Source organism: Zonotrichia leucophrys, chromosome 28 (assembly GCF_028769735.1).
Source record: "Zonotrichia leucophrys gambelii isolate GWCS_2022_RI chromosome 28, RI_Zleu_2.0, whole genome shotgun sequence".
Taxonomy (NCBI): domain Eukaryota; kingdom Metazoa; phylum Chordata; class Aves; order Passeriformes; family Passerellidae; genus Zonotrichia; species Zonotrichia leucophrys.
Window position 1 is genome coordinate 5,059,905 of NC_088197.1, and position 14,093 is coordinate 5,073,997.

General features: G+C 59.0%; 1 protein-coding gene across 6 annotated transcripts in view; it reads right to left on the reverse strand.

Moving 5' to 3' along the window:
* The window catches only part of FBN3 (fibrillin 3), a 78,328-nt gene that overhangs the window by 15,637 nt on the left and 48,598 nt on the right, over positions 1–14,093 (reverse strand). For all 6 annotated transcript variants that reach the window (XM_064734302.1, XM_064734301.1, XM_064734304.1 and 3 more), the window contains 24 exons: positions 13,879–13,998; positions 13,324–13,461; positions 13,023–13,073; positions 12,612–12,737; positions 11,947–12,174; positions 11,089–11,214; positions 10,716–10,844; positions 8,670–8,795; positions 8,148–8,273; positions 7,715–7,837; positions 7,370–7,495; positions 7,140–7,265; positions 6,687–6,809; positions 5,951–6,073; positions 5,104–5,229; positions 4,615–4,737; positions 4,229–4,351; positions 3,502–3,663; positions 2,417–2,485; positions 2,045–2,170; positions 1,648–1,773; positions 1,197–1,346; positions 873–944; positions 90–215 (listed from right to left, as the gene is read on the reverse strand). In XM_064734302.1, coding sequence (XP_064590372.1) covers positions 90–215; positions 873–944; positions 1,197–1,346; positions 1,648–1,773; positions 2,045–2,170; positions 2,417–2,485; positions 3,502–3,663; positions 4,229–4,351; positions 4,615–4,737; positions 5,104–5,229; positions 5,951–6,073; positions 6,687–6,809; positions 7,140–7,265; positions 7,370–7,495; positions 7,715–7,837; positions 8,148–8,273; positions 8,670–8,795; positions 10,716–10,844; positions 11,089–11,214; positions 11,947–12,174; positions 12,612–12,737; positions 13,023–13,073; positions 13,324–13,461; positions 13,879–13,998 — 2,994 coding nt within the window. The remainder of the gene's footprint in view (positions 1–89; positions 216–872; positions 945–1,196; positions 1,347–1,647; positions 1,774–2,044; positions 2,171–2,416; positions 2,486–3,501; positions 3,664–4,228; positions 4,352–4,614; positions 4,738–5,103; positions 5,230–5,950; positions 6,074–6,686; positions 6,810–7,139; positions 7,266–7,369; positions 7,496–7,714; positions 7,838–8,147; positions 8,274–8,669; positions 8,796–10,715; positions 10,845–11,088; positions 11,215–11,946; positions 12,175–12,611; positions 12,738–13,022; positions 13,074–13,323; positions 13,462–13,878; positions 13,999–14,093) is intronic.

A 14,093-nucleotide genomic window follows, 5' to 3' on the forward strand; every position in this document is an offset into this window, starting at 1 on the left:
CCCAAAAATCCCCTCCGTGGAGCTGCCACAGCCCTGTGGCGGTGTCCCAGGCCAAGAGGAGCTGGAATTCCCTGGAATTCCCGAGGTACCTTCGCAGATGAGCAGGATGTTGTTGTAGCTGAAGCCGATGGGGCACTCGCAGCGGAAGCTCCCGATCTGGTTGATGCAGACGCCGTTGGTGCAGATGGCCGGGATCTCGCTGCACTCATCGATATCTGCATCAGTGCAGCATCAGCATCCCACCCTCTGCATCCCAGGAATGCTCCTCAGCATCAGCATCCCACCCTCTGCATCCCAGGAATGCCCCTCATCATCAACATCCCTCTCTCTGCATCCTGGGAATGCTCCTCAACATCAGCATCCCATTCCTGCATCCCAGGAATGATCCACATCATCAGCATCCCACCTCGGCACCCCAGGAATGCTCTACAGCATCAGCATCCCACCCTCTGAATCCCAGGAATGCTCCTCAACATCAGCATTTCCCCTTCTGTGTCCCAAGAATGCTCCTCAACATCAGCATCCCACCCCTGCATCCCAGGAATGCTCCACAGCATCAGCATTTTGGGAAGGCTCCACCCAGGACACGGCCCCTGCTTGCCCCGAGTGTGTCCCTGCAGTAACAGCTCAGCTCTGGGGATGGAAATGGGGAGCCCAGGGGGTCACTGGAATATTGGGGTGGCTCTGGAGTCCCACCACCATCTCCTTCTGCTGCACTTCCTTCCCAGGAAGAGATTAACTCATCTCCACCTCTTCAGTCCCTGGCACTGCCAAGCCACTTCTCCTTGCCCCAACCTTTCATTCCCTAAGAAAGAAGCTCCCATGGGATGACAGGGGCAGCCCTGGCCCTGTGGAATGCAGGATTCACTCACCAATGGGTTTCCCTGTGTGGATGTCAATGATGAATCCAGGGGCTTGGTTCCCACACAGGATCTGGTACTCGGCTGGAAAGGGAACACCGAGCTCATGGCAGTGCCCAGCGAGGGCCACGAGTGCTGGAATTGGGCTCTGAGAGGCACCAGGGGCTCCCCACTGTGCTGGGAGTCACCCCCACAGCGCTCTCCTTCCTCCCCATTCACTTGTTGGTGCCCATGCCCCAAATTTCATGGGGAAATGGGAAAATTGATGGGACAGGGATCACATGGGAAGGCCTATGGTGAGTAGGGGTGGGACAGGGACCCTGTGGGGACACTTACGGCTGGCAGGGGTGGGACAGGGCTCGCAGGGTTTGTTCCAGGCCTTGCCAATGTTGTAGGAGCAGCAGCACATCTTCTTGGTCATGTTGAAGGACAGCTCGTTCTCGCAGGTGTCGTTGTAGTTGCGGTAGCAAACGCTCTTCCTCATGTCTGCAAGGGCAGTGCCAGGCTTGGGACAGCCCTGGGAGTGGCACTGCCAGCCCTGGGAATGGCACTGCCAGCCCCGGGAAGGGCAAGAAAGGCCTCCAAATGGAGCCCAAGCCACCACCCCGAGCAGAGCACCAAGTGCCACATCCATCTCTGAATCCCAGCTCCTGTCTCCAGCACTTCTGCTCCATCCCCTTGGCACAGCCCCCTCTGGGATGGCAGTGCCAGCCCCCTCCCCAGAGATCTGGAGCATTCCCCATGGATTTGAGCCCTCCCCAGGAATGCAGAGCACCCAGAGCCGTACCCATGCAGTTGTTTCCCCCGTTGACCTGCATGTACTCAGGTGGGCACACGCAGGTGTAGTTGCCCAGGGTGTTGTAGCAGGTGCCAGGGCCACAGATCCCGATGTGGGCAGAGCACTCATCAATATCTGTGGGAGGAAGGAGTCAGAGCAGTGGGCAGGGCTGGAGAAGGGCACAGGTGGGGTGGGGGTAGGCTTGGCACGAGGGTTGGGTGGGTTTGGCACAGGGAGCAGGCTGGGGACAGGTTGGTGATGAGGGAATCTGGAAAGGGGAAGGGATGGTCCCAACCATTGCTGGGGCAGCTGGCACACATGGTCACCACCTAGGCACACACACAGTTGCCACCCCTGTGTCCCCAACCCCTGGAGGAGGTGCCACCCGTGTCCCCAGCCCCGGTACCCTCGCAGATCCGGGTGTCCTCGTTGAGGTAGTAGCCCAGGGGACACTCGCACTGGAAGCTGCCGAAGGTGTTGACGCAATTCCCGCCCTGGCACAGCCCTGGCAGCTCCTGGCACTCGTCAATGTCTGAGGAGGGACAGCAGTGGGACATTTTCAGTGCCTGTGTCACCCCCCAGCTGCAGAGAGCTCAGCCCACCACATTTTGTGTCCATCACTCAGGGGTCAGCGGGCACCCAGTGCCATGGCACAGAGTGTCCCCACAGCCCTGGGGTCCCCCAGCACCCAGTGCCATGGCACAGAGTGTCCCCACAGCCCTGGGGTCCCCCAGCACCCCATCCCTCAGGAAGGGCCATGGGAACAGGGATAACTCACCCTCCAGGATGACAGTGATGGGGTTGGGCCGGAACCCTTCTCCCCCAGGGCACAAGGTCTTGTACTCGGCTGTGGAGAAAGGCAGGGGGAGCTGAGGGGGCTGAGGGGCTCCCCTGAAGCAGGAAGGTGGGGAGAGCCAGGAAAAACCCAGCAGAAACAGCCCTGGGGCTGTGGAAGGGCTGGGATGGAGCAGCTCCATCCCCATCACCTGCTGAGCCACCCCACAGCCTGCCCTCCCTTCTAGACGTGATCCCACATTCCCTCCCAAGCCCACTGGGAATGAAGGATCCCAACCTGCACCCCCTAAACACAACAGCCTGGCCTCCCCCACCCCACTTCACCTCTGCCCTGCCCTGGGTGGAGCAGCAAACCCCAAACTCAGCACCTCCAGTTTGGGCTGAGGATCCATGGGGAGTGACCCTGCCCCAGGTGGAGCAGCAAATCCCAAACTCAGAACCTCCAGTATGGATTGAGGAGTAACCCTGTCCCTCTTCCCTCTTTCCCCCATGTCCATCCCAAACTCAGCATCTCCAGTTTGGGCTGAAGATCCATGGGGAGTGACCCTGCCCCAGGTGGAGCAGCAAATCCCAAACTCAGAACCTCCAGTTTGGGTTGAGAATCCATCAGGGAGTGACCCTGCCCCTCTTCCCTCTTTCCCCCATGTCCATCCCAAACTCAGCACCTCTAGTTCAGGTTGAGGATCCATCAGGGAGTGACCCTGCCCCAGATGGAGCAGCAAATCCCAAACTCAGCACCTCCAGTCTGGGTTGAGAATCCATCAGGGAACGACCCTGCCCCTCTTCCCTCCATGTCCATCCCAAACTCAGCATCTCCAGTTTGGGTTGAAGATCCATGGAGAGCGACCCTGCCCCTCTTCCCTCCTTCCCCCTTGTGTCCATCCTAAACTCAGCACTTCCAGTTTGGGTTGAGAATCCATCAGGGAGTGACCCTGCCCCTCTTCCCTTCTTCCCTCCATGTCCATCCCAAACTCAGCATCTCCAGTTTGGGTTGAAGATCCATGGAGAGCGACTCTGCCCCTCTTCCCCTCCTTCCCCCGTGCCCATCCCGAGCTGTTCCCCACTCACTGGTGTTGGCTGGGGGGCAGAGCTCGCAGGGGTTGCCCCAGGCACGGCCCAGGGAGCAGCAGCAGGAGGCCCTGGTGACCCCCACGCCGATCTCGGCGCTGCAGGAGATGCCCCCGTCCCCTCGGTCCTGCGTGTCCAGGAAGCAATTCCCAACGCGGGTATCTGCACAGACACAGGGCTCTGAGCAAAGAAACCTCTCCCGGAGAGCTTGGGGGTGCAGGAGGGATGGGATCGTGGAATTGTGGAATGGTTTGGGATGGAGGGGACCTTAAAGGTGACCCCGCTCCACGCCCTGCAAAGGAATGGGAAATTTTCCACGAATAAGGGAAAACTGGGGGTTACTGGGGCCCTGTGCTGGGAGCTGTGTGGAATCGTGGAATCCCAAATGGTTTGGGCTGAAGGGACCTGAAGGATCATCCTGGCCATGGGCAGGGACAACTTCCACTGTGCCAGGCTGCTCCAAGCCCTGTCCAACCTGGCCTTGGGCACTGGCAGGGAATAAAACAGCTCCAGAGCTGCCCTGGAGCAACGAGAGAGCTGTGACAGTGACACCAGGGGGGACACACTCAGCAGGACGTGGGTTCTGCTGCTGCTGCAGGGTTAAACCCAGGGGGACAGGCAGGCAGGGACAGCCACAGAGGGACAGCCACCCTCGCCATGCCCAGTTCCAGCCACACAGGAGCACCCAGAAGGACCCCCAGGTGGGTCTGGGTGGGGTCCCACTCACCCACACAGCCCACCCCCGTGGGGTTCAGCTCGAAGTCCTGGGGGCAGTTGCACAGGTAGCTGCCCGGGGTGTTGACACAGAGCCCGTTGATGCAGTTCACAGGGTCTGCACACTCGTTGATGTCTGAAAGGACGGACAGATGGACAGTGAAGATCAAGGTGAGCGCTGCCAGGAAAGCCCAGCCCAGCCCCAGCTCTGTGCCCAGGTGTATCCCCACCCTTGCCCTGTGCCACCCTCAGCTCCCTGCCCAGAGGAGGAGCAGAGCCACACTCAGCTGTGCCCCCTGGCCACCCCAGCAGCAAGGACACCACAGGGACCGTGGGCTGCTTTCAGGCTGCCATGGATGGGCCCAGCAGAGCCCAGAGCAGGCAGCCAGGAGCCCTGACCTGTGCAGTTGCCCCCACTCCTGTCCAGCTCATATCCATCGTCGCAGGCACAGCGGAACATCCCGGGCAGGTTCTGGCAGGTGCCAAAGACACAGATGTTCTGGAAGGTGCATTCATCAATGTCTGCAAAACAGGGACAGCTGGGGACAGGCTGGGGCAGGACAGGCTGCTCCTGCTCCCACCTCCTGCCCAGCTGTGACCATCCCACCCCAGGATGGTCCTGGTGCCATTTCAGACAATCTCCTGGGGAAGCTGGGCCCCCCAACCCTCTCCCCCTCTTTCCCCTCACCCCTGCTCTCCTGCTTTTCCATTTTGCAGGAATCCAGGCTCAGCCCAAGCTCTCTGAAGGCTCGGCACCAACCACCACCAGTGGCAGAGGTGGCACCTCAGGAGCCTGGCACCAGCAGGTGCTGGGGGCTGGCTCATGGAGCAGGAGGTGCCAGCAGAGGCCAGAGAGGCCCAGGAGGGGCTCAGGGCCTGGGCACTCACCCTGGCAGGCCTTGCTGTCCTCGGTGGGGTTGAAGCCCATCTCGCACTCGCAGCGGTACCCGCCGGGGGCGTTGAGGCACTGCCCGTTCTCACACAGGTTCACGTTGTCTGCACACTCATCCACATCTGCAGGGAGGGGACACGGGGCTGGGGGCTGCCCTCTGCCAGCCCAGGGGAGCCCAGGAGGGTGCCCACCCACGGCTGGGAGGCTGCAGCTCCTGCCATGGCCCTGAGCCTCCCCTGACACCTGTGAGGAGGTGCCGGAGCCCTGTGGCACAGACCAGATGTGCTCTGGGCACCACCCAGCCAAGGCTGGTGGTTCAGAGGGGCTGTCCTGGATTGGAAGATAATGTGTGTATTCTATTTCCAGATTTGGCAGAGGTGGGGCAGTTATCTTCTGCTCATTGGGCAGTTTTCTTTATCTCTTCCACAACCAATCCTCCCTCCAGGAGCGATCTTCTGTTAATGGGCCATCAATTATTAATTATCTTCTGTTAATGAGCCATTGAGTGTCACTGCATGGCTGATAAAATCCCATCATCCCATTGGGAGATGCCCCGCCCAGGGGGAGGAGCCAAGCATTCCTACCTGGATATAATCTGAGGTTTTGGGATACCAGAGCAGCGTTTTCCCACTGCATTTTCCTAGTACAGAACTGTTATTCCTATTCCCACATCTTTCCCTGAGATCCCCTTAATTTCAAAATTACAATAATTCAGAGGGAGAGGGTTTACATTTCCCATTTCAGGGGAGGCTCCACCTTCCTCAGCAGACAGAATCTGTCCGTTCAAACCCGGGCAGGGGCTGGGGTCTGTCCCAGCCCTGTTCTGGCCAGCCCCAGGCTCACCTGAGCAGGAGAAGCCGTCGCCGTTGAAGCCGTCGCGGCAGGCGCAGCGGTACGAGCCGGGCGTGTTCACACAGTTGGCGTTCAGGTTGCACTTGTGCTCCTCAGTTGCACACTCATCCAGGTCTGGGCATGGATAACAGCCTGTCAGTGCCTGGCCTGGCTAATCTGGAATGAGCTTGGGCTCCTGGGTGAGCTGGACTCACTCATGGAAGCACGGAGTGGTTTGGGTGGGAAGGACCTTAAGGATCATCCAGTTCCACCCCCAGGGACACCTTCCAGCAAGCCCTGTCCAGCCTGGCATTTCTGTGGCTTTGCCCTGAGCCTGAGCAGCTACAGGGGCACACAAATGGCCCAGGAGACTGTCTGGAGGCTTCAGCACATCCCTGAGAGCCTCTATGGCCATCACCAGGACACTGCCAAGCCCTGACCATGTCACCAACTACCACATCTGCATGGCTTTAAATCCTTCAGGGATGGAGACTGCGCCAGGGCTGGACACTTCCACAAAGACATTTTCCCAATATCCCACCTAAACCCTCCCTGGCCCAGCCTGAGGCTGTTCCCTCTTGTCCTGTTGTCCCCTGTGAGCACAGCCTGACCCCCCAGCTGTCCCCTCCTGTCAGGGAGCTGTGCAGGTCCCCTCTGAGCCTCCTTTTCTCCAGGTTGAACCCCTCCATCTCAGCCCAGGCTCCCCAGAGCCCCTGGAGAGGGCTGCCCTGCCCTGGTGAGCACTCACCGTTGCACTTGAGCCCGTCCCCGAGCCAGCCCGAGCGACACTTGCACTTGAAGCTGCCGGGGACGTTGATGCAGGAGGCGTGCATGTCACAGTTGTGGGCCCCAATCTCACACTCGTCGATGTCTGCAGAGGAAGGACACCAGGGCTGGCCCAGCTCAGCTCCCCCAGCACAGCAGGGCTGAGCTGGGCTGATCCCACTCCCTCAGCTCCCAGGGATTTGGGGGAGAGGCTGCCTGGGCTTGGATGCTGGAGCTGAGGAGCTCAGCCCTGGCAAACGTGCAGGAGGAAGGGCAGGCTCCTAGCTTGGCCATCACCTGCGAACAGGTGGGTCCTGGCCCCGTGTGCCTGCCCAGCACATCCCACAGCATCCCCCACACAGCACCGCGGGCTGGGGCTGCCTCCAGGGCAGTTTCCCATTTTTCCTCAGTGGCAGCCCCAGCTCTGAGCTCCCACCTGTGCACCCCGTGGTTCCCTTCTTGACGAAGTAGCCCAGCTGGCAGTGGCAGATGAAGGAGCCCTTGGTGTTCTCACACTCGCCGTGCAGGCAGATGTTGGGGTTGAGGTCGCACTCGTTCACATCTGCAGGACAAAAGCACCCATGGGACACCCCGAGGACCCCCCAGTGTGGCTCTGGGGACAGGAGGCAGAGCTGGGGCACGCCCAGGGCACAGCCAGGGCCTCACCAATGCAGGTCTTCATGTCCAGGGATGCCATGAAGCCGTCGAAGCAGAGGCAGCGGTACTCGCCGGGGATGTTGGTGCACTGCCCCCCGTCACAGATCTCGGGGTTATCCTCACACTCATCAATATCTGCAGAGAGGAGACCATGCCAAGGTGAACACAGGGAAAGCTGGAGCACCAGGGGGAAGGAGGAAATCCCAAATTGTGAGCGGCTGGGTGTGGCAGTGCAAAGCAAAATCATCCATCTCTGGGAGGGTCTTAAAAATGAGACCCCCTCATCCTGGAGCCAGCTGTGGGGACACAGAGGTCCCTGGGGCAGCACCTGCAAGAGCCAAGGTGGGCACTGACCTGCACAGGACCTCTTGTCTGGCATCAGAGCGTAGCCTTCGCTGCAGCTGCACTCGTAGCTGCCCTCGGAGTTGGAGCAGTGGGTGTCACAGCCCCCGTTGGTGATGGTGCACTCGTCGATGTCTGGGGACAACCACAGCACCCTGAGCTGGCAGGGACCCACAGGGACCCAGCCCTGCACAGACAAGGGCCCAGGCAGCAGTTTGGGTGGGAGAAGAGGACACAAATCTCCCCCAGCCACAAGAGAACACCTCATTCCTTCTGCCCGGCCCCTGGCAGTGCCCTCAGAGCCCTGTGCCAGCAGCACAGATTTGGCTGTCGCCCATCCACGACATTCCCCGTTAGCTTTACCCTCTGAACACAACACCCACGAGCCCGGGAGGGTTCTGGGCTCATGCCAGGCTCTGGAAGGACCCTTTGGAGGAGCACTCACCCACACAGCCCTGCCTGTCCGGCGTGGCCTGGAATCCAGAGTCGCAGGAGCACTGGTAGGTGCCGATGACGTTGACGCAGCGCCCGTTGCGACAGAGGTTGTCACTGAGGGAGCACTCGTTGATGTCTGAGGGGACAAGAGCACTTGGAGCAGCCAGCCCTGCTCAGGCCATCAGCTGGTGCCCAAACTGGATTTTTTCCCACTGGTCAAAGGGAGCAGCAAAATGAACAACACCAATGCAACAAAACGCTGGGAATGAGCTTGGTCTGGGTGAGCTCTTGGCCTTGGAATGAGCTCCTCTGGGATGAGCTGGACACACTTATCATGGAAGCACAGAAGGATTTGGGTGGGAGGGACCTTAAGGATCATCCATGGGCAGGGACACGGGCAGGGACACCTTTCCCCAGCCCAGGCTGCTCCAAACTCTTGGTCACATCCAGGGATGGGATGCACGGGATGGGAAGGAGACACCCAGAGCCCTGCAGGAGCTCTGCCTGTGGGGTTTCCCTGCTGAGCCCTCACCAATGCAGGTGTTGCCCTCGGCTGTCAGCTCGTGCCCAGGGGGGCAGATGCACTCGAAGCTGCCGTCGGTGTTCATGCAGATCCCGCCCCGGCACAGCAGCGGGTCCCGCTCGCACTCGTTGATGTCTGCAGGGGAAAATGGGATTGGTCCCTTCCAGAGGCTTCTGCACCCCAGAATGGAGAATATCACAGGGTTAACAGGGCAGGGAGTGCAGGGCTTGGACCCCAGAACAGGGAATATCACACAGGTAACAGGGCAGAGAAAGCTGGGCTTGGCTCCCAAAACAGGGAATATCACACAGGTAACAGGGCAGAGAAAGCTGGGCTTGATCCCAAAACACAGAATATCACACAGGTAATAGGGCAGGGAAAGCTGGGCTTGATCTCAGAACAGGTAATATCTCACAGGTAATAGGGCAGGGAAAGCTGGGCTTGATCCCAAAACGGAATATCAAGAGGTAACAGGGCAGGGAAAGCTGGGCTTGATCCCAAAACAGGTAATATCTCGCAGGTAACAGGGCAGGGAAAGCTGGGCTTGATCCCAAAACGGAATATCAAGAGGTTAACAGGGTAGGGAAAGCTGGGCTTGGCTCCAGTGGTCTCTTGGTTGGATTCTGAATTTGGGAAATCCCACCTTGTGCCTTGACCTCAGCAGAACCCAAGAGCCCCTCAGTGAGAGCAGAGAAAGGAACTGAGGTTGGATATATTTAAAAAAAATTCATTTTCCTCTCTGTTTATTTTCCTGACTCCAGCACTGAAGTTAAGAACGGGTTATTTTTCTTGACTCGGCAAAAACACTGATGAGATTTTCAGGTAAAGAGGGCTGGGATACGCCCGAAAATGGGGGTGACAGGTCCCTACCAAACAGCCCCAGATCAGTGGGAGCCTGTTCCTGGTGAATCCCAGGCTGCATTTTCACTGCTGGTGCTGTCCCCTGCCCCAGGCTGCACAGAATTCCTCCCTCAGGAGGCTGAAGCCAAATTCTTTGGCCAAACGCAGGTGGGAAGAAGTTAATCCTTGACCACAGGGAATAACAAAACGTCACCACCCCCTTTGGGGTGAGATGACTCAGCTCCCTGTCACCCAGAAAAAAAAGGATAAAGTGGAATTGGACGAGTAAGAGCGAGCATTAAATTAAAAAAAAAAAGAACAATGAAATTTATATCCTTCTATAAAGATTAGAAATCAGACTACTGCAAGAAGGCAGCAGGTCATGGGTGAGGACTGTGACATTCCCAGGGTCCCAGAAATGGAGCAGGAGGAGGAGGATGATCAGTGGAAACTGTGGAAACCCATGCTACAAATTGTACGGAAAAGACAAAGCCCCTGCCAGGGACAGTGATTTATTTTAAAGAGCAGAGAGGATAAAACATGAAAAATAAATAAATGGTGTTGAATCATGGCTTGAAGTGGTTTGAAAGCCCAAGCCAAAGCAGAATATTAAGAGCAGGTCAGTGAGACAAGTGAGTCTGGCTGGACAGAGGACAGGAACGTGGAATGCCAGGAATTAGAGGACAGCAGGAGTCTGGCTGAGCTGTTGGAGACAAACTGAGGTACTGAGGTCACTGATGGGATTTTTTAAGCTCCGAACAAGAAATTATTCAATTGAAAACAGATGAGACTCTGACAGAATAAAAACAAGCCTTGGGCAGACTGGAGGAGCTGTGAGGAACTGTGTGTGAGGATAAAGGGAGATAAAAAGGGCAGGTGAAGGGAGCCCCTATAACTGAGAGGGTGGAAGGGGGCAAAGGATGTCCCAGACGTGGAAGGGGGCACAAGGAGTCCCAGAGCCCCTATAAATGAGGGGGTGGAAGGGGGCACAGGGTGTCCCAGAGGTGGAAGGGGGCACAGGGTGTCCCAGAGGTGGAAGAGGGCACAGGGTGTCCCAAAGCTCCTCATGGAAATGGGAATTGATCCATGCAGTGTTTGGGGAGCTGGGCACCTCTGGCTGTGTTTGGGGAGCTGGGCAGCTCTGGCTGTGCCCTGCCCTGCCCCAGGGCCCTGCCCTGCCCCAGGAGGTGCCCTCAGGGGCTCAGCCTTGCTCACCCATGCAGTTCTTCATCATCATGAAGCCGCTCTCGTAGCCCTCGAAGCACTCGCACTCGAAGCTGCCCGGGGTGTTGACGCACGAGCCGTGGCCGCACAGGTCGGGGGAGATGCGGCACTCGTCGATGTCTGGGGAACACGAGAAGGTTTTAAAATCGTAGGAAATTCAGGGAATTAGAAAGAAAGCCAGGCTTGGTAGGGAAAATGTTAAAGGTAGGCCCTGGGAAGTGTTAGGCCTTGTGTTTGTTGGATCATGTGAAGCTGCACATCTGTAATCAATATATGATAAATGATATAATTGTTAGATGTGATTAGATATAATTATTGCTTAAAGAATCATGAGAAGCTATGTTAGGGGTTGGGGGTCCCTCACCTGTGCAGTTCCTCTCCTCAGCATCCAGAGCGAAGCCGTTGCCGCAGATGCACCTGAAGCTGCCGATGGTGTTCCTGCAGGTGCCGTGGGTGCAGAGCCCGGAGAACACCTTGCACTCGTTCACATCTGGGGGATCAGAGACATCCAGCCAGGGGGGCTCTCCATGAACCCCCTCCCTGCAGCTGAGAACCCCCTCAGCTCAAGCATCAGCCCTGACTACCCTTCCTCACCTGCCGCAGTGTGATTTCAGGGTTTACCTCAGAAACCCAATCTCTCCCATGATAATTCCCTCCCAGGTTTGTCAGTCACCTCTCCTTTCCCCTCCCTGACCCCTCCCAGCACTGTCTGTCAGTCCTGGAATTCCAGAAGGGCAGATTCAAAGGATGCTCTCTGTCCCTGGGGGGCACTGGGCCATCCAGGTGTCCTTTGTCCCTTTGTCCCTCCCCTCCTGTCCCTGCTTGGTGGCTCCTACCCCTTCCCTGCCCCTCTCCCCAGGGTTCAAAGGAACAGCAACCACAGGCTCAGGGAGTTCTGTGGAGCTGGTGCTGCATTCAGAGGCCAGAATAAAGCTCTGGATCCAAACCCTCCATCAGAACTGACTCCTTTCCTTCACCATCACCCTAAAGCTTCTCCACAGAGGGAAACCTGAGGAGCTGAACCTCCATGGAGGAGGCTCCATCCCACCACCACCAGAGCTCCTGCAAACCTGGACTTATCTCCACATGCCCAGCTGAGGCACCCAACCAGCCAAAAGTGTCTGTGGGGTGAAACACCGCAGTGCCACTATTTGGTCCAGCACCAAGGGCCAGACAAGCTCAGGAACATCCCGACTGAGATTCTGGTGGCTCCAGCACTCACCTTTGTAGAAGGGCCGTCCCGAGAGCACATCACCACGGTTGGCAAAGCCAGGCCCACGGGGACACAGCGCCTTGAACTCGGCCGAGCCAGCGCGGGGACACTCCTCGCAGTCGGAGCCCCAGGCCGAGCCCACGGAGCAGCAGCACATGTCCATGCGGAACTTGCCGGGCAGCGGCTCCGTGCACTCGTCCTCGTCCCAGCGCATGTAGCACTGCTCCACACGCACGTCTGCGGACACAGCACGCGCGCACGTGGGTTTGCTGCCCACCGGGGGCTTGTCTGATGTGTTGGGATGTCGGGGTTTACCTCAGAAACCCAATCCCTCCCATGATCATTCCCTCCCAGGTGCGTCAGCCACCTCTCCCTTCCCCTCTCTGACCCCTCCCAGCACTATCTGGAATCCCAGCACTGCTGGAATTCCAGAATTCAGTTAGCAGATTCAAAGGATGCCCTCTACCCCAGGGGGGGCATTGGGCCATCCAGGTGTCCTTTGTCCCTCTGTCCCTCCCCTCCTGTGCCTGGTAGGTAGCTCCTACCCCTTCCCTCCCTTCTCCCTGGGGTTCAAAGGAGCAGCAACCACGGGCTCAGGGAGTTCTGCTGGAGCTGTTGCTGGTGGGGAGCTGGCAAGCGGGAGGGCAGGATCGGGGCAGAGGAGGCGTCCTTACCCACACAGGTCCTGGCAGTGCCATCCAGGGTCAGCCCCTCGGGGCACTCGCAGCGGAAGGAGCCGGCCGAGTTCACGCAGCGCCCGTTGGGGCACACGCCCGGGAACACCTCGCACTCGTTCACATCTGTGGGGTGGCACGGGTCAGGGATGGCGAGGGACAGCACGGGGACACGGCCAGGGGGGGCTCAAGGGGCTCCTGGAGGAGCTGGGAGGAGCCCAGAGCTGCCCACCGGGCTCCAAGTGGCAACTTAGCCATGAAAACTGGGCAGAAACAGGGCCAGGATCTGGGCACAGACAGACAGACAGACAGAGGGCCAGAGGGTGGAGATCCCCCCCAAGACTCAGAGAGGCAGCAGAACAGTGACCACATTCCCAAGAAAAGCAGTTTTCCCTCCCTGCAGCACTTTACCTTCACAGGTGACCCCCTTCATGCGGGCGTAGCCCCGGGGACAGGCGGTGTCTGCAAGGGACAGGGATGTCAGCAGGGAAACCCTTCCAGCTTTCCCACAGAACCATGGAACACCCAGAGCTGGGAGGGACCCACAGGATCACCCAGCCCAGCTCCCGACCCTCCACAGCCCCCCACCAACCCCACCTGTCCCTGAGAGCGCTGGCAGTGCCCGAGCACCCTGTGGGCATTGCTCCCTGTCCCTGCTCTCCAGCCCCACTCCAGCATTTCCCGGGCATTCCCGGGCCTGGCAGAGCCTCACCGATCTCGCAGCGCTCGCAGGGGCTGCCCCAGGCTGCCCCCAGCGTGGCACAGCACTCGGATTTCAGCGTGGCCCCGTTGATGTTGACCTCGCAGCGCCCGTCCTGGATGTTGAGCCAGCAGGTGCCCTTCATGCTGTCTGCAGGGACACACCGGGGGCTCAGGGGCTGCCCCGTGCCCCCAAACCCGGGGCTGGCAGCCCCGAGGGGCAGCTGGGAGGAGCTGTCCCTCCCCACTGCTCCTGGGAGTCACTGATCCCTGAGGATGTGGCTGTTCCCACAACCCAGAGCCTTAAAACCCTTCCAGTGCCACCCCTGCCATGGGGACACCATCCCTGGTCCCAAGGTGCTCCATCCTGGCATTGGACACTGCCAGGGACCCACAGCTGCTCTGGGAATTCCATCCCAGGCCCCCAACTCCCTCCCAGCCAGGAATTCCTCCCCATCATCCCATCCATCCCCGCTCTGTGGGATTCCCATCCCCGTGCCAGGCCGGGTGACGGTGCAGGGTGACACTGGCAGTGCCACCCGGGCTGGCAGGAGCTGGCCCTGCTCACCCACACAGATGGTGCCACTGGGGTCCAGTTTGCTGCCCGGGGAGCACTCGCAGGCGAAGGAGCCGGCGTTGTTCCTGCACAGCCCGTTCACACACGGGTTGGACGTGCACTCGTTGATGTCTGCGGGGACAAAGGGACACGGGGACAAGGGGACAAAGGTCACTGGGGGCAGTGACAGGGACACGGTCCTGGGGGGCACAAACTGGAGGAGGTGA